Genomic DNA, 19,020 nt, shown 5'->3' with positions numbered 1-19,020 from the left:
CTTTCTTGCACAGAACAACCTCCTGGACAACAACCAGTCTGGTTTCAAAAGCAGACACTCAACTGAGATGGCCCTGCTCTCGGTTACTGAAGCTCTGAGGATCAAGAATCAATGGTTCAAGTCTTACCCCTCAGGGGTGGGCAGGTGAGGTATCCAAGATCCATTATCTACTGGAGTGCCTCAGGGCTCAGTGCTGGGACCGCTTCTGTTCTCCATCTACATGACATCACTAGTGTCTGTGGGGGAAAAAGTACACATACTGTATTAGATTAAACTGGGAAGGGTCATAGCGCTTTCATATTGTTCTATTGTTAGTTGTACAGCATCTATTGTTCTCATTTGTAAGTCACTTTGGATAAAAGCGTCTGCTAAATGAATAAACTGTAAATGAAAAAAAAAAAACATTTTTAATTATTCCATCAGGTGACCCAATGGTGTCCTAAAACTCCATCAGGCGACCCAATGGTGTCCTAAACTTCATCAGGTGACCCAATGGTGTCCTAAACTCCATCAGGTGACCCAATGGTGTCCTAAACTCCATCAGGTGACCCAATGGTGTCCTAAAACTCCATCAGGTGACCCAATGGTGTCCTAAACGTCATCAGGTGACCCAATGGTGTCCTAAACTCCATCAGGTGACCCAATGGTGTCCTAAACTTCATCAGGTGACCCAATGGTGTCCTAAACTTCATCAGGTGACCCAATGGTGTCCTAAACTCCATCAGGTGACCCAATGGTGTCCTAAACTCCATCAGGTGACCCAATGGTGTCCTAAACTCCATCAGGTGACCCAATGGTGTCCTAAACTCCATCAGGTGACCCAATGGTGTCCTAAACTCCATCAGGTGACCCAATGGTGTCCTAAAACTCCATCAGACGACCCAATGGTGTCCTAAAACTCCATCAGACGACCCAATGGTGTCCTAAAACTTCATCAGGTGACCCAATGGTGTCCTAAACTTCATCAGGTGACCCAATGGTGTCCTAAACTTCATCAGGTGACCCAATGGTGTCCTAAACTTCATCAGGTGACCCAATGGTGTCCTAAACTTCATCAGGTGACCCAATGGTGTCCTAAACTCCATCAGGTGACCCAATGGTGTCCTAAACTCCATCAGGTGACCCAATGGTGTCCTAAACTCCATCAGGTGACCCAATGGTGTCCTAAACTCCATCAGGTGACCCAATGGTGTCCTAAACTCCATCAGGTGACCCAATGGTGTCCTAAACTCCATCAGGTGACCCAATGGTGTCCTAAAACTCCATCAGACGACCCAATGGTGTCCTAAAACTCCATCAGACGACCCAATGGTGTCCTAAAACTCCATCAGACGACCCAATGGAGAAAAAAAAAAAACCTTGGGCGAACCCAGGCTCAGTCGGGGTCAGTTCTCCTCTGGCGTTTATGAACTGGAGGCCGGATTTACAGTAACTGTACGGTAAAAATGTATATGAATGTCTCTAAACAGACTTTAAACTGAGCCTGTGATAAACGCTGATGGCGTTCACATGCGCATTAAGAATTGATTCTATAGTTTTGTGCATTTGAAGAAATGTGCGCAGGTTTGTAATTCCCTCCAAAATCATGCCTGAACAAACTACTGGTCTATAAATTTGATTCAGAATTTGTTTTATCACTCATATGCAAGACTCAGCATGTCATAATTTCGACTCTCATAATTCTGACTTACCAAAGCCTGATTTTTGTTTCTTAATGTGGCAGAAATGGTCATCCGTATCACAGACACCATTTTAACATCAAATACATGTATTTTATCCAAACTAAGACACAGGGCGATTTAAAGGCAGATTATCCAGAGCCAGTTTGACCAGAAGCAGAGCGTCTTTGTGTTTTAATATCTGAGGGAAACCCTGAACCATGGCAAACGTGTCATAATGCCAGACCAATCCACGCTTCATTTAAAACATTTTACATTTTCTTCTCTGAAGCCTTGTGCTTTTGAAATGAAACTGAAGTGCTCTCAATTACAATCTGAAAGGCAGCCTTTCTCTGAATCGACACATTAGGTTCCCTAAAACGTGTGCGGTCCGGAGAGCCATTAGCAGGACTGATGCGTTTCCATCAACATCATCATCATAATAACAATAATAATACGCCGTTGCTTGTTACACAGAATTAAGCATCACCTTCATCTGGATGTCCCTTTGAAATGTTATTAATCGAGAATTTCTGATTGTGGCCGCTTCAAAGGATAAGCGGAGTCCTCAGCATATTTCATCTGTTTTTCATCACTAAAACAATAGTGTTGTGAGCGAGGCTTCGGCGAAGTGCTCTTTATGCCTCGGCTCATTCAGAGACGCCTGAAGCGTAGGCCACTCACACCGCAGCAATTAATGCAACTTAAATGAGTCCCATTAGCGGGCTCTCCAAACACACACACACTGTCAGGCAGACACACACATCTGTGCGCTTCATCACTGACTGAATTAGTAATTCTATTGTGTTTCACTCTATGTAGTGCTGGGAAAAAATAGGATTTAAAAAAAATGTAGTCTATTCATAATCTTGCATATATATATATTTTTCTAATTAAAAACATCATTTACTTGTGATGGTCCCCAACCCTGCTCCTGCCGATCGACTGTCCTGCACAGCTCATCTCCAACTCGAATCAAACACACCTGCCTTTAATTTCCGGGTCATTCTGAAGACCTCAATTGGTTGCTTCAGGTGTGTTTGAATAGGGTTGGAGATGCCTCTCGGTCAGTTTGTGAATAAAATAAGCTAAAGTAATTTAAAAAAATTAAAAAAAAAAAAAAAAAAACATTTTGTCACAACTTTGTGTTCAATCAAACGAATATTTCTATAACTGAAGTTTACTTAATTGGTGTGAAAACTACATGAATCATTTTTGATGCTTTTTCATTCCAGCATGCTTTGCAAGAGACTGCATTAAAGGGTAAATGTGGGGATTAAAGTGTTGTTTTATGTGTTTTTCAGTCTAATGCTAATGTTCAGTCATGTTTTTGAATTGTGTGGTTGTAATAATGCAGAAGAACTGTGTCATTATTCACTATACTGTTACGCATTAAAGGGGTCGCACACCGGACGAGAAGCGCAGCGTCGCGTCGCGCAGTGCCACGTCTTTAAAACTCGAACACATTATTGAGTGAACACACACACACACACACACACACACACACACACACACACACACACACACACACACACACACACACAGGAGGATAAGCAGCTTTCCTCACAGACCCTGGAAGTGCTGCTCCACAGGAGGACTGCACTGCAAACGCTGGCCGACTGCGAGAGTCATGTGTTCATCCACAGGGCAAACGTGCACCGAAGACCCTGAAGCCCATCAGATGTGGCTGTGCATTAGATCTGTACATTCCACAGGACATCACGCGTCTCATGATCATCAGTGTTATATACAGAACCAGTAAACTAGTTGGAACCAGCAGAATTGTTGCTACTGGTTTTCTCCAGGTCATATTTGTGCAGTAGTTGTGTTACTCACCGTATGAACTGGACGTTTGTACTGGTTACATAACTCTGGTCGGGGCAAGCTGTGACTCTTGTTAAAAAGATTTAGTGTTGAATTGAAGATAATCTAAAGAATATTTGCAACCTCTTTCACAAGATGTAAACAACACTGGTCCAGAAGCACTTCACGTTTCATTTTGTAACTGTTTTCTTTATTTCACATGTAAAGAAAACATCTTAAAGATGTTGTTTAACTTTTTGATTCAGTTTTACATGTTCTGTTGGTTGTATTTTATCCCAGCTTTTGTGTAGAGTTAAAAAACTGAAACAGGAAGTGTTTCTGGACCAGTGTTGTTTACATCTTGCAAAATGGTCTATACAAACATACACTCAAAAAAAGACGAAGCTAAACAAACTTAATTAAATCAAGGAAAACTTTTCCTCAAAATTGAATTATATTTTCCCCAAAAAATCTAATTGGTTTGAAATGATTTGTTGTAATGTTGTTGTATGAACTTAAATTTATTTATTCAAGACTACTTTTAAAAATTTCTACTAGATAAATTTTGCCTAATAGAGATAATTTTGTCAGGTTAACTATGTTTTGTCCTGCCTTGATGAAATTGCCAACATTATAATTTTAGCTGACCTGACTCTATACAGTTACTTCCAATGAAAGTAAAAATTGGTTCAATTAAATTAAAACCACTTTTTACATACTAACGCACACCGGACGAGAAGCGCCGCGCCGTCTATAGGACAACTCCAGCTATCGCACACCGGACGCGCACTTTCTCATCAGTTTCTCATCTTTCTCATCAGTGTATGGCCAGCAATATTGTTATGTTTAATGACATGAAATGAAGATAATGTCTGTTCTATGTTATGATTGTACTGTACAATTAAATACAATCGTTGCTGAGTCTGCGGTCTGAAAACTTTCCCTCAGATCATCCGTTACTGAATGAATTGAGAATCTCACCTAAAAAATCCAATAACAGCACTTGTCATTCAAGCAGCCGATTTCTGTAAATGACTGCAAAACTAAATGCATATCGCAGCATAGGGCGAAGTCAGGATCCATCAGCAACGATTTGAGACAAAAATAATTTACATTTTATATAAAACTATGTAAACGGCGCTCTGTGGCGCAGCAGGGTTTTGAACACGGCCCTGAGCCGGTGTGTGTGTGTGTGTGTGTGTGTGTGTGTGTGTGTGACGAGTGTTGCTGAGAGCATCCGAGTCTGAGGACTAAGAAAGGCTTTGGTCAGTGACCCGGTCAGTCACGAGAACGACCCGCAGAGACCCGGAGGAATTCAGAGAGCAAACACCCCCACACACACTCTCTCTCCCACACACACACTCTCTCACCCCCACACACACTCTCTCTCCCACACACACACACATTCAATTCAGCTCAGTTCAAATGAACAGTTGTACAGTACCGCCAAAGCATTGGGCATTACATGGGAAATGAAGAAAATAATGATCATAGACCCCATCAAATATGAATAAATCAACAACACGAATAGATTTTTTATAAAGAAGAAAATAATGCATCTGAAATCTGTTTCTTGTTCCAGACTGAAACTGGATCATGAGTTGCGCAGAAAGCCCTCTCACCGAACCACAGAAACACACTGTGACACCATAAATCATAAACATCTGAAACATAAACTGTGGTTATTTGCTCCTGAAGAGTTGAACCCATTGAGGAACAGGCTTCCCCCCGGGGCTTTAGTGTCAGGTGACGGCCACGGGACGGCGAGTAATCCCGGCGCACCGCGTATAAATGCAGTGACGGGAGAATGAGCATGTCATGTGTGTAATGACGGCATTATACGCGTGTTCTCCTTAAACACACACTGATTGGGTGTGCTTGTGCTCGCTGTGGGGTCTGAAGCTGCAGAGATGAGGAGATGGCTCGTGTTGGCTCTGTTGGGTCTGGGATGGATGAACCTGACGGAGGCTCAGTTCCCCCGGGTCTGCTGTACCGTCGAGGGAATCGTGTCTAAAGAGTGCTGTCCCGCGCTGGGATCCGAGCCGGAGAACCGGTGTGGAGTTCTGTCGGGTCGGGGAAACTGCAGTGACGTTCCCATCGACTCCCGACCGTGGGGAGGACCGTACCGGCTGAGGAACGTGGACGACCGGGAGAAGTGGCCAACCAAGTTCTTCAACCGGACCTGCCGATGCTTCGGTTTGTGTGACACTAAACCATTTTAATTGTCTGTCAAGCTGCAGGACTTGTAGTAGTAACCCTTTCATGACTGTTTACTTACTTCTGCGTGACATATCTGGATATCAACCTTAAATATATATTATGATATGGATCAGAAGTCTTTTTTATAGTATATATATATATATATATATATATATACACTACCAGTCAAAAGTTTTGGGTTGGTAAGATTTTTTTATGTTCTTAATGGACGTCTCTTCTGTTCACCAATGCTGCATTTATTTTATTTAGAATAAAACAACAAATAAAACCCAGTACTATTGTGAAATATTTTTACAATTTAAAACAATAACAGTGTGAATAACAGTAAAGTGTCATTTATTCCTGAATTTACCATCATTACTCCAGTCTTCAGTGTCACATGATCCTTCAGAAATCACTCTAATATGAGGATCTGATGATCAACAAACATTTTTTTTCCAGGATACTTTGATGAATAGAAAGTCCAAGAGAACAGCATTTATTTGAAATGGAATCTTTTGTCCAAAAACAAAAATCTTACTGATGCAAAATCTTTAAATGGTAATGTATATATATATATATATATATATACACACACGTACAAACCTATACTATAAACTTATGTCTAAATGAACTTGATCAGGGAACTTCGCTGGCTATAACTGTGGCGAGTGTAAGTTCGGCTGGACCGGGTCGGACTGTGAACAGCGTAAAGCTCCGGTTGTGAGGAAGGACATTCTCTCTCTGAGCGCCGACGAGCTCCAGGAGTTCCTCAGTGTTTTGGACCGGGCCAAGAGCACCGTTCACCCGGAGTACGTAATCGCCACTCAACACTGGCTGGGTCTGCTCGGACCCAACGGCACCGAACCCCAGTTTACCAACATCTCCATATACGACCTGTTCGTCTGGCAGCACTACTACTCCGTGCGGGACACACTGCTAGGTGAGGAACTAACTAACCCGAACCCTAACTCAAACCCGAACCCGACGCTGCTAGGTGAGGAACTAACTAACCCGAACCCTAACTCGAACCCGAACCCGACGCTGCTAGGGTAGGAACTAACGAACCCTAACCGCTGGATTAAACCATCAACATTCCTCAAAGAAGAGTCAGAAACATAAAAAACAGAAAGGTGGTTTCATTTCAAACCTTTTCATTTTTCTCTATCATTCCTAGCCAGTGTTTTATAGTCACTGTTATGATTTCAGTGACATTGAAAACATTTTGAAAGATTAATTAAATGATTCATTTGTAAGCCTTCATTTGATTACAATCTGTTTGAATGATACATTTGTATTAAATTTCAGCTCCAGAAAAAGTAAAACACATAATTTCTAAAAAAAAAAATAATAATAAAAAAAAATAATCACATTTTAAAGGACCCGTTAATTGTAAAAATAAATAAATAAATAATTTTTTTTTTTGTCATTAAATCAGTTGATTAACTATTAACCAATTGATTGAGCATTAAAATGGTCAGGGTAAGGGTTAGTTTAAAAAAAATTGAGCTACTAAAAAATTTAACTGGTGGGGAAAAATTGAATTTGGAGAAATATATTTGTTTGATTGGGCCCTACTAATGTATGATGTGGTTATGTGATTATGATATTGACCTGTTTCTGCTGGCAGGTCCAGGACGCCCTTTCAAAGCCATCGACTTTTCCCACAAGGGTCCGGCGTTTATCACCTGGCACCGATTCCATCTGCTTAGCCTGGAGAGAGAACTACAGGTCAGAACTACACTAACCCTAACTACAGGTCAGAACTACACTAACGCTAACTACAGGTCAGAACTACACTAACCCTAACTACAGGTCAGAACTACACTAACCCTAACTACAGGTCAGAACTACACTAACCCTAACTACAGGTCAGAACTACACTAACACTAACTACAGGTCAGAACTACACTAACCCCAACTACAGGTCAGAACTACACTAACACTAACTACAGGTCAGAACTACACTAACACTAACTACAGGTCAGAACTACACTAACACTAACTACAGGTCAGATCTACACTAACACTAACTACAGGTCAGATCTACACTAACACTAACTACAGGTCAGAACTACACTAACCCTAACTACAGGTCAGAACTACACTAACACTAACTACAGGTCAGATCTACACTAACACTAACTACAGGTCAGATCTACACTAACACTAACTACAGGTCAGAACTACACTAACCCTAACTACAGGTCAGATCTACACTAACACTAACTACAGGTCAGAACTGCACTAACACTAACTACAGGTCAGATCTACACTAACCCTAACTACAGGTCAGAACTACACTAACACTAACTACAGGTCAGAACTACACTAACACTAACTACAGGTCAGATCTACACTAACCCTAACTACAGGTCAGAACTACACTAACCCTAACTACAGGTCAGAACTACACTAACACTAACTACAGGTCAGATCTACACTAACACTAACTACAGGTCAGAACTACACTAACACTAACTACAGGTCAGAACTACACTAACCCTAACTACAGGTCAGAACTACACTAACACTAACTACAGGTCAGAACTACACTAACCCTAACTACAGGTCAGAACTACACTAACCCTAACTACAGGTCAGAACTACACTAACACTAACTACAGGTCAGATCTACACTAACACTAACTACAGGTCAGAACTACACTAACACTAACTACAGGTCAGATCTACACTAACCCTAACTACAGGTCAGAACTACACTAACTACAGGTCAGAACTACACTAACACTAACTACAGGTCAGAACTACACTAACACTAACTACAGGTCAGAACTACACTAACCCTAACTACAGGTCAGAACTACACTAACACTAACTACAGGTCAGAACTACACTAACCCTAACTACAGGTCAGAACTACACTAACCCTAACTACAGGTCAGAACTACACTAACACTAACTACAGGTCAGATCTACACTAACACTAACTACAGGTCAGAACTACACTAACACTAACTACAGGTCAGATCTACACTAACACTAACTACAGGTCAGAACTACACTAACCCTAACTACAGGTCAGATCTACACTAACCCTAACTACAGGTCAGATCTACACTAACACTAACTACAGGTCAGAACTGCACTAACGCTAACTACAGATCAGATCTACACTAACACTAACTACAGGTCAGAACTACACTAACAGTAACTACAGGTCAGAACTACACTAACACTAACTACAGGTCAGATCTACACTAACACTAACTACAGGTCAGATCTACACTAACACTAACTACAGGTCAGAACTACACTAACACTAACTACAGGTCAGATCTACACTAACACTAACTACAGGTCAGAACTACACTAACAGTAACTACAGGTCAGAACTACACTAACCCTAACTACAGGTCAGATCTACACCATCACTAACTACAGGTCAGAACTGCACTAACACTAACTACAGGTCAGAACTACACTAACCCCAACTACAGGTCAGAACTACACTAACACTAACTACAGGTCAGAACTACACTAACACTAACTACAGGTCAGATCTACACTAACCCTAACTACAGGTCAGAACTACACTAACCCTAACTACAGGTCAGAACTGCACTAACCCTAACTACAGGTCAGAACTACACTAACACTAACTACAGGTCAGAACTACACTAACCCTAACTACAGGTCAGAACTACACTAACACTAACTACAGGTCAGATCTACACTAACACTAACTACAGGTCAGATCTACACTAACCCTAACTACAGGTCAGAACTACACTAACACTAACTACAGGTCAGATCTACACTAACACTAACTACAGGTCAGAACTACACTAACACTAACTACAGGTCAGAACTACACTAACCCTAACTACAGGTCAGATCTACACTAACAGTAACTACAGGTCAGAACTACACTAACACTAACTACAGGTCAGAACTACACTAACACTAACTACAGGTCAGATCTACACTAACACTAACTACAGGTCAGAACTGCACTAACGCTAACTACAGATCAGATCTACACTAACACTAACTACAGGTCAGAACTACACTAACAGTAACTACAGGTCAGAACTACACTAACACTAACTACAGGTCAGATCTACACTAACACTAACTACAGGTCAGATCTACACTAACACTAACTACAGGTCAGAACTACACTAACACTAACTACAGGTCAGATCTACACTAACACTAACTACAGGTCAGAACTACACTAACAGTAACTACAGGTCAGAACTACACTAACCCTAACTACAGGTCAGATCTACACCATCACTAACTACAGGTCAGAACTGCACTAACACTAACTACAGGTCAGAACTACACTAACCCCAACTACAGGTCAGAACTACACTAACACTAACTACAGGTCAGAACTACACTAACACTAACTACAGGTCAGATCTACACTAACCCTAACTACAGGTCAGAACTACACTAACCCTAACTACAGGTCAGAACTGCACTAACCCTAACTACAGGTCAGAACTACACTAACACTAACTACAGGTCAGAACTACACTAACACTAACTACAGGTCAGATCTACACTAACACTAACTACAGGTCAGATCTACACTAACCCTAACTACAGGTCAGAACTACACTAACACTAACTACAGGTCAGATCTACACTAACACTAACTACAGGTCAGAACTACACTAACACTAACTACAGGTCAGAACTACACTAACCCTAACTACAGGTCAGATCTACACTAACAGTAACTACAGGTCAGAACTACACTAACACTAACTACAGGTCAGAACTACACTAACACTAACTACAGGTCAGAACTACACTAACCCTAACTACAGGTCAGAACTACACTAACCCTAACTACAGGTCAGATCTACACTAACAGTAACTACAGGTCAGAACTACACTAACACTAACTACAGGTCAGAACTACACTAACACTAACTACAGGTCAGAACTACACTAACCCTAACTACAGGTCAGAACTACACTAACACTAACTACAGGTCAGATCTACACTAACACTAACTACAGGTCAGAACTACACTAACACTAACTACAGGTCAGAACTACACTAACCCTAACTACAGGTCAGAACTACACTAACACTAACTACAGGTCAGAACTACACTAACCCTAACTACAGGTCAGAACTACACTAACACTAACTACAGGTCAGATCTACACTAACACTAACTACAGGTCAGAACTACACTAACACTAACTACAGGTCAGAACTACACTAACCCTAACTACAGGTCAGATCTACACTAACAGTAACTACAGGTCAGAACTACACTAACACTAACTACAGGTCAGAACTACACTAACACTAACTACAGGTCAGAACTACACTAACACTAACTACAGGTCAGAACTACACTAACCCTAACTACAGGTCAGAACTGCACTAACCCTAACTACAGGTCAGAACTGCACTAACCCTAACTACAGGTCAGAACTACACTAACCCTAACTACAGGTCAGAACTACACTAACCCTAACTACAGGTCAGATCTACACTAACCCTAACTACAGGTCAGAACTACACTAACCCTAACTACAGGTCAGAACTACACTAACCCTAACTACAGGTCAGAACTACACTAACCCTAACTACAGGTCAGAACTACACTAACACTAACTACAGGTCAGATCTACACTAACACTAACTACAGGTCAGAACTACACTAACCCTAACTACAGGTCAGATCTACACTAACACTAACTACAGGTCAGAACTACACTAACCCTAACTACAGGTCAGATCTACACTAACCCTAACTACAGGTCAGAACTACACTAACCCTAACTACAGGTCAGAACTACACTAACACTAACTACAGGTCAGAACTACACTAACCCTAACTACAGGTCAGAACTACACTAACACTAACTACAGGTCAGAACTACACTAACCCTAACTACAGGTCAGAACTACACTAACACTAACTACAGGTCAGAACTACACTAACACTAACTACAGGTCAGAACTACACTAACCCTAACTACAGGTCAGATCTACACTAACCCTAACTACAGGTCAGAACTACACTAACCCTAACTACAGGTCAGAACTGCACTAACCCTAACTACAGGTCAGAACTACACTAACCCTAACTACAGGTCAGAACTACACTAACACTAACTACAGGTCAGAACTACACTAACCCTAACTACAGGTCAGATCTACACTAACCCTAACTACAGGTCAGAACTACACTAACCCTAACTACAGGTCAGAACTACACTAACACTAACTACAGATCAGAACTACACTAACCCTAACTACAGGTCAGATCTACACTAACCCTAACTACAGGTCAGAACTACACTAACCCTAACTACAGGTCAGAACTGCACTAACCCTAACTACAGGTCAGAACTACACTAACCCTAACTACAGGTCAGAACTACACTAACACTAACTACAGGTCAGAACTACACTAACCCTAACTACAGGTCAGATCTACACTAACCCTAACTACAGGTCAGAACTACACTAACCCTAACTACAGGTCAGAACTGCACTAACCCTAACTACAGGTCAGAACTACACTAACCCTAACTACAGGTCAGAACTACACTAACAGTAACTACAGGTCAGAACTACACTAACCCTAACTACAGGTCAGAACTACACTAACCCTAACTACAGGTCAGATCTACACTAACACTAACTACAGGTCAGAACTACACTAACACTAACTACAGGTCAGAACTACACTAACCCTAACTACAGGTCAGATCTACACTAACCCTAACTACAGGTCAGAACTACACTAACCCTAACTACAGGTCAGAACTACACTAACCCTAACTACAGGTCAGATCTACACTAACACTAACTACAGGTCAGAACTACACTAACACTGACTACAGGTCAGGTCAGGTGTTAAAGTTTTTGTAGAATTATTGTTTTTAAATTATCAATAAGTCAGAGTGACATGCTTTTTTACAAGAAAATACTCTTTTATTCTTCCTACTTCAAAATTCCATGTTGAATTCAATGCGTTACTTGCTGAAACTGTAATTAATTGAGATATTTACTAGCGATTACTGTGTGTAACTTGTTTCCACACCCTATTTTTTGTATGCTTAAAAATTTAGTTTAACTTATAAAAGTTAAACTAGGTGCATTTTTCAAACACTATTGTGCCTTCGTGAGTATGTTTACATTTTTATTGTGAGAAATATAAGTCAGAATCTAGATTCCTTTTGAGTGAATTCAGCAGTTGCTTCTTCCCCTCTCAGAAGCTGACGGGGAACGAGAACTTCGCCGTGCCATACTGGAAGTTTGCGACGGGTCGTCAGGAGTGTGACGTGTGCACAGACGCTCTGCTGGGAGGACCACACCCCGAGGACCCGTCCCGGATCAGCCCCGGATCCCGCTTCTCACGCTGGCCTGTGGTGTGCGACAGGTGCGTTTCAGAGGATAGCCCCACTCAACTCAACTCTAACCTAACCCTTCATCTGGGACAGTCTTTTGGAGGCTCTTAAAAGTATAAAACAGACTTGCAATCTGGGGTAAAAGATCATATTGGATTATTAAGAAAAAAAATAGTTTCACTTTTCTTTGATAGTCCACTTTAACCATTCTAACTATAAGTAACTTTGAAACTACATTTCAACTAACTCTCATTAAAGGGTTCGGGTTAGTAGAACAAGTTGACTTGTAGTTGCCAAGAAACTTATAGTCAGTAGAATATCTTTTGGTGGACAATCAAAATAAAGTGTAATCAGATATTAAGCAAACAGTCTACCAACACTATCTAGAGTTAGTTAATACGGAGTTGCAAAGTTACTTATAGTTAACAGAATGTCTAAAGTGGACTATCGTAATGAAGTGTTATCAAATAAATTAACAGGAACTACAACATCCTCAATGCAAAACACGTCCGGTTTTATTTTAATTGTAGTTTTAGTCATTTGATGTACTTGTCCCTACTTTTATTACTTTAATTATTTTTAAATATTTCTGTTTAGCTTAATTTATTTTTCAGTTTTAGTAATTTTAGTCATTTTAACTTTTTATTGCTGATGCAACAAGTCTAATTGTTTTCATCTAACAATTATATATTATTACATGTATTTCAAACAGTCTTAAACAGTGTTTCAGTACACGACACAGAAACACCAGAAGATGAATTTGATCAAATCAACAATTAATGACTAAAAATATATGCTTTAACCTTTCAGAACACAATGGCATTCAGACAATTATGCATACAAAAAAGAAACGCACAAAAAGTTGGGGACACTTAATATTCATCAATAATATTCAATCTCCTGCAGAACTGAACTGAGCTGGACGATGACGTCACGGTTTTCTCCAGAGTGGCTCTATATATATATATATATATATAAATTAAGTAAATTAATAACTTTTATACAGCAAAAAAACATCACTGAACTTACTTAAGCTGGACTATGACGCTATTTTATTATAAACTAACTGTAAAAGAGAATCTTAGTATTGTAAAAAGTGCTATATAAATAAAGGTGACTTTACTTGACAAAATGGCCATCCAAAAAACAAACATCTGTTTTTGTGCGATAAATTGCACGATAAAAATAATTCATGCTCTAGATACGCACTTTCAAGAGATCGGGGTGGAAGTGCACTTACTTCTCAGTAGAATGAGACACTGTGATGCGTTCCTGCTCCAGAATACTGACGTTCTTCATCGTCTTCTTCCTCCAGTCTGGATGAGTATAACCGTCTGGTGACCCTGTGCAACGGCACTAGCGAGGGAACACTACGCAGGGGACTCACACAGGGCACGAATGTGACTCTCCCAACCATGAGTGACGTGAGAAGCTGCCTGAACCTGCGAGAGTTCGACAGCCCACCGTACTTCACCAACTCCAGCTTCAGCTTCAGGTGATCTCGCAAACACGCACAGAACAACTACATATAATAATGCCAACTCCACTGACATTATTTGAAAGTACGGTTTGACAAGCACAAAAGGGCAGTGTGGGAGAAACAAAAGTCTTAGTAAAACAATTGAACCGATTCCTTCACAAAATGATTCTCTGTTTCAAAGCGTTCAAAACGGCCCTCGCTGGCGACCCCTGCTGGTCAGTGGAGAACTCAGACCAGACATGATTAAAACAAACCCTAATGTTCTCTCTCTGCAGGAACGCTCTGGAGGGATTCGACCGGCCCGACGGTGAACTGGACTCTTCGGTCTCGAACCTTCATAACCTCGTGCATCAGTTCCTCAGCGGGACCAGCGCTCAGTCCCACTCCGCTGCCAACGACCCCATATTCCTGGTAACATTACAATCACATTCAATAATCTGAACTCGGATCCAGACACACGTTCTCTCACAGAGAGGTCCTGAAAACCACACTTGAGTGAAAGTACAGATACATTACAGCCAGTGGTGTAGTCTAGTTTTTTGTAGTGAGTATACTGTGATATACCAGCAGCACCCCCCCACCCCCCCCCCCCCACCACCACCACCCATTTGCGAAAAAATTTCAAAACTTGTGTGATATTCCTTTAATGTTCTGTCTTAATAGATTTGATTATTATTACTTTATAAATTACATTTTTTACTATGCAATTTCTTTCATTATTCCATCGAGTTACTTTATTTATCTCTATAAACTGTTGTATATTAAAGACATTTGAGCTTCTGTGTGTTTTAATAAACTATTATTAATATTATTAGGCCTACTTGAAGTACTCTGCTGTGCAATAGTAACATATTTCTTTTAAACTTCGACAGGTTGCATGAAGCAGGGGCGTCACTAGGTTTAGTTTAGGATCTAATGCTCACTATTAACCGGTTTCATTACATGCAAAAGGCAGGGTTTTATAATCACTGTTGTCCCAAATGTGAGGTAGGTTAGTTAGGGGAGTTCAGGGTTTCCCTGAGAAAATTTTTATTTCTCTGATCTACACATGTGCATTTTAGGATGTTTTGAAGGCCAAAAAAATTAGATAACAGCTTTAAAACCAGTGGGCACTGGGCAGCTGATTATTTCTCTCTCCTCATCAGCATCACCCTCTTTTTCTCTTTGTTTTTATCTTGCCCTGTCTCTTCCCCTCCTAAAGATGAGCTGTGACTGATATAGGCTTTTCATTTTTGTCTGTCAGTAAAGAAAGTAAACATGGGGTCAACTGATAAGTGGATTTTCCCTATGAATAATTTTTCTCGGACACGTTTATTCACTGAAAGCTACTAAAGCTAGGTAATTAAGTTTATTAAATACATTCAAAACATATAGGCTACACATTCATTATTGATCTTATGACTAATACAGGGCCGTAGACAGGGCTTTATAATCAAAGAGGTCCTAAATTTGAGGTTGGTGCTTCAATTTTTTTGATTTCTCTGATGTGCATTTCAAGACGTTTAAAGAAAAAAATAATAAGAAATAGCTTTAAAACCATGTCAGTGGGCAGTAAATTCTCTCCCCCTCCGAAGGCTGAGCTTTTTTAATGTAATAAAGGCTACAATTTTTATTATATTCTCAATATGTACACATTCGTTATTAGTCTTGTGGCTAAAATGATGAAAACGGCTTTGTTAATGTTTCTTGTCCCCTCGCAATGACAGTAAACTATTAAATTGCATGAGTCACGTTACAGGTCTATTTATTTCACTTCAAAATGGCGAAATTACACAAAACTATAGTTTGCCTGATTATTTTTTGTCATTTGTTTAACATTCATGACCTAAAAAATGTACAATATGAAATGTTAAGTTTAGCCACTTACATCTTTTCTCGCACTTGCCTGTAAACTGAAGCGTCGAGTCACTCTGCTGAAATTCGCGCTCAGCAGCGTCTTTGAAATAAAGCCCGCCTACTTTGATTTGATTTGTCATCTCAAATATTCTGACATTGACGAGCAGTGACAGACCAATGAGGCTCAGATGAACACGAACACACAAACATACCCTGCGTCCTCTGTTTTTGACGTGCTCGCGCGCTGAATCTAATAAGATTAGGGAACACGAAATTCGGTCGCCTTACGTTGTTACGAATCCTCACGCTTTTTAAAGTGGGCTGTGGGCATACGGAGATCTTTGACATTTCCTAGTGGGCATACGCAAATCCTTGACATTTTCTAGTGGGTATACGGCGTATACCTGCGTATCACGTAGACTACACCACTGATTACAGCGGAAATTACTCCATTTTACAAGTCACCAGTTTCAATATGATTTGAGAAAGTCTGACTGAACAGTCCTTAAATATTTTACTCAAACTGAACATAGGATCAGAGATGAACTAGTCCTCCACATGTAAAGAGACCAGAAACAGTTGATCTGTGAGGAGAGCGATCACTAAAAGTAAACCAATATCCGTCAAAAAAGCATCTTCATAACATAAAATAATGTCAAGTAAAATGAAATAAAGCTTGCACTAGAAGTGCTGGTTTCGGCCTCATCTCCAGTACGAAACACCTGCGAATGAGCTCACAGTTCCTTCAAAGCCCTTGATTATAATAAACTGCAGCAGAATAAGTTAAGTGTGGCTACAACGTGTAAGAGTAATGTCATCACCAATGTATTAGAGTAAGAAGTACTGAACTGCTCCGGCAGGTGCTGCACTCCTTCACCGACGCCATCTTCGAGGAGTGGATGCGGCGCTCGCGGGAGAACGGCAGCTTCCCGGACGAGATGGCCCCGATCGGACACAACCGCCACTACAACATGGTGCCCTTCTTCCCGCCCGTCACCAACGAGGAGATCTACGTGGTGGCGGAGCAGCTGGGCTATGCCTACGCCATCGACCTGGAAGGTGTGTTAGCCTTTCATCGTAGCCACCAGAACACGTGATTCGCTCATGGTTAATGTCGGCTCTGACTCATACGCTGATATTCTGGAAGAACAACTTCCAGATACAGATAACAGACCAATAACCCTAACGATGAGGACTTAACGAGCTCATAATCACAGAATACTGCTGTGGAATGACATCAGGGTGAATAAATAATGACAGAACTTTCATTTTCAACTATTCTTTCAGACTGATCTCATGGAGTAGCGTGTGTATGACACGCCAATTCGTATTTCCATTTTTGGCGTGCTATCAAGACGCATAATCGCCTTTCAGCGTGTTTATGAACGCCGTTGACTTAACGTTATATAAATATATGACTTACCTCAACCCCATCCCTAAACCTAACCGTCACTGGGGTTAATGGCATTTATGACTGGAGATTTGACTGCGCGTACAGACACGCGGAATGACGCGGACGTTAATGGCGTAGACATACACGCGGATAGCTCAAAATGCGTAGAGATGACACGCCACCTGACTCGAAAGTGGCGTATATGTTTACGCAAAAGTCATGATGTCATGTTGATTCTTTAAACAATTTATCCTGAATCAACAAGATATGATGTGCATTACCGTCACGATTATTAACTATTAAGATTTGTCAATGAAAGAGTCTCCAAAGCTGTGTTTATCTGATCATAAATACAGTAAAACAGTGTAATATTACTCCAGTGTAAATCACCCGTTCTCTGTGTGAATATACAGTAAAGTGTCTTTGATGAACTGAATTTGATTTCTGTGAAAATTGTGTTTTTACTGTATTGTTGATCAAATAATTTCAGCTTTGCTGAGCAGAAAAGACCCTTGAAACACTGAACAATCCTAATGATTCCAAAGTTTGATGGCTAGTGTGTGTGTGTGTGTGTGTGTGTGTGTGTGTGTGTGTGTGTGTGTGTGTGTGTGTGTGTGTGTGTGTGTGTGTGTTCCTCCAGACACAGACAGTGGACCTGCAGTGGTCGTGTTGGGTTGTTCACTGGGAGGAATCTTCCTCGGACTTCTTCTTCTGCTTCTGTACGTCCAGCTGAGGAGAAAACGCCAGTTCCAGCCGCTCCTCAGCGCCGAGTTCAGCAACACCAAATACACTGAGGAGGCTTAACACACACACACACACACACACACACACACACACACACACACACACGTGTCCAAACACTGGGTTTGGAACAGATGCGGTGAACTAACCACTCGAAGATTATGATAAACCCCTTCAGTGAATCACAGCCTGTTCTGCATTGAAAATCTCACTGACCCCAAACTTTCGAACAATAGCATGAATCTTTGATTAATCAAAAAAGAAAATAGTGAAAAATCAGAAATGAAACTGTGTTTCATGTTTTTAAATAAAAGTTTAATTGTTAACTTTACTGTATGTGTAATTTTCATAACTCTACATTACAGATTGATTTTCGCTTTATTATGGTACAGGTTATGTTTAAGAGTTCATAGAGAAAGGCATTAAACTGTCGACAGTAGTTCATTCGACTCGAGTCTGCAGTCATGTGGTGTTTTATGTAAAGAACAGATTAAAACTAGTCATGTGACTGTCAGAAGTTCAGCTCAGACTGAGAAAAACCCAATCTCAGACAT

General features: G+C 40.7%; 1 protein-coding gene and 1 long non-coding RNA gene across 2 annotated transcripts; one reads left to right on the top strand and one right to left on the bottom strand.

Moving 5' to 3' along the window:
• The first annotated feature begins 5,067 nt into the window (after window positions 1-5,067).
• Window positions 5,068-18,797, top strand: dct (dopachrome tautomerase). The gene is made up of 8 exons (XM_039671447.2): window positions 5,068-5,657; window positions 6,304-6,603; window positions 7,291-7,391; window positions 12,882-13,048; window positions 14,332-14,511; window positions 14,772-14,907; window positions 17,193-17,391; window positions 18,366-18,797. The coding sequence occupies exons 1-8, from the start codon at window positions 5,372-5,374 to the stop codon at window positions 18,527-18,529; spliced, it is 1,533 nt and encodes a 510-aa protein (XP_039527381.2). The 5' UTR covers window positions 5,068-5,371; the 3' UTR covers window positions 18,530-18,797.
• On the bottom strand, window positions 12,900-17,293 carry LOC148978411 (uncharacterized). The gene is made up of 3 exons (XR_016169367.1): window positions 17,182-17,293; window positions 14,257-14,904; window positions 12,900-13,032 (listed from the first exon to the last, which is right to left on the bottom strand). It is a non-coding gene; the product is annotated as an uncharacterized LOC148978411 (long non-coding RNA).
• Window positions 18,798-19,020: the final 223 nt, after the last annotated feature.

Source organism: Pimephales promelas, chromosome 7 (assembly GCF_988280905.1).
Source record: "Pimephales promelas chromosome 7, fPimPro1.hap1.1, whole genome shotgun sequence".
Taxonomy (NCBI): domain Eukaryota; kingdom Metazoa; phylum Chordata; class Actinopteri; order Cypriniformes; family Leuciscidae; genus Pimephales; species Pimephales promelas.
Note: the sequence above shows the minus strand (reverse complement) of the source record. Positions and strands in the feature narration are given on the sequence as shown.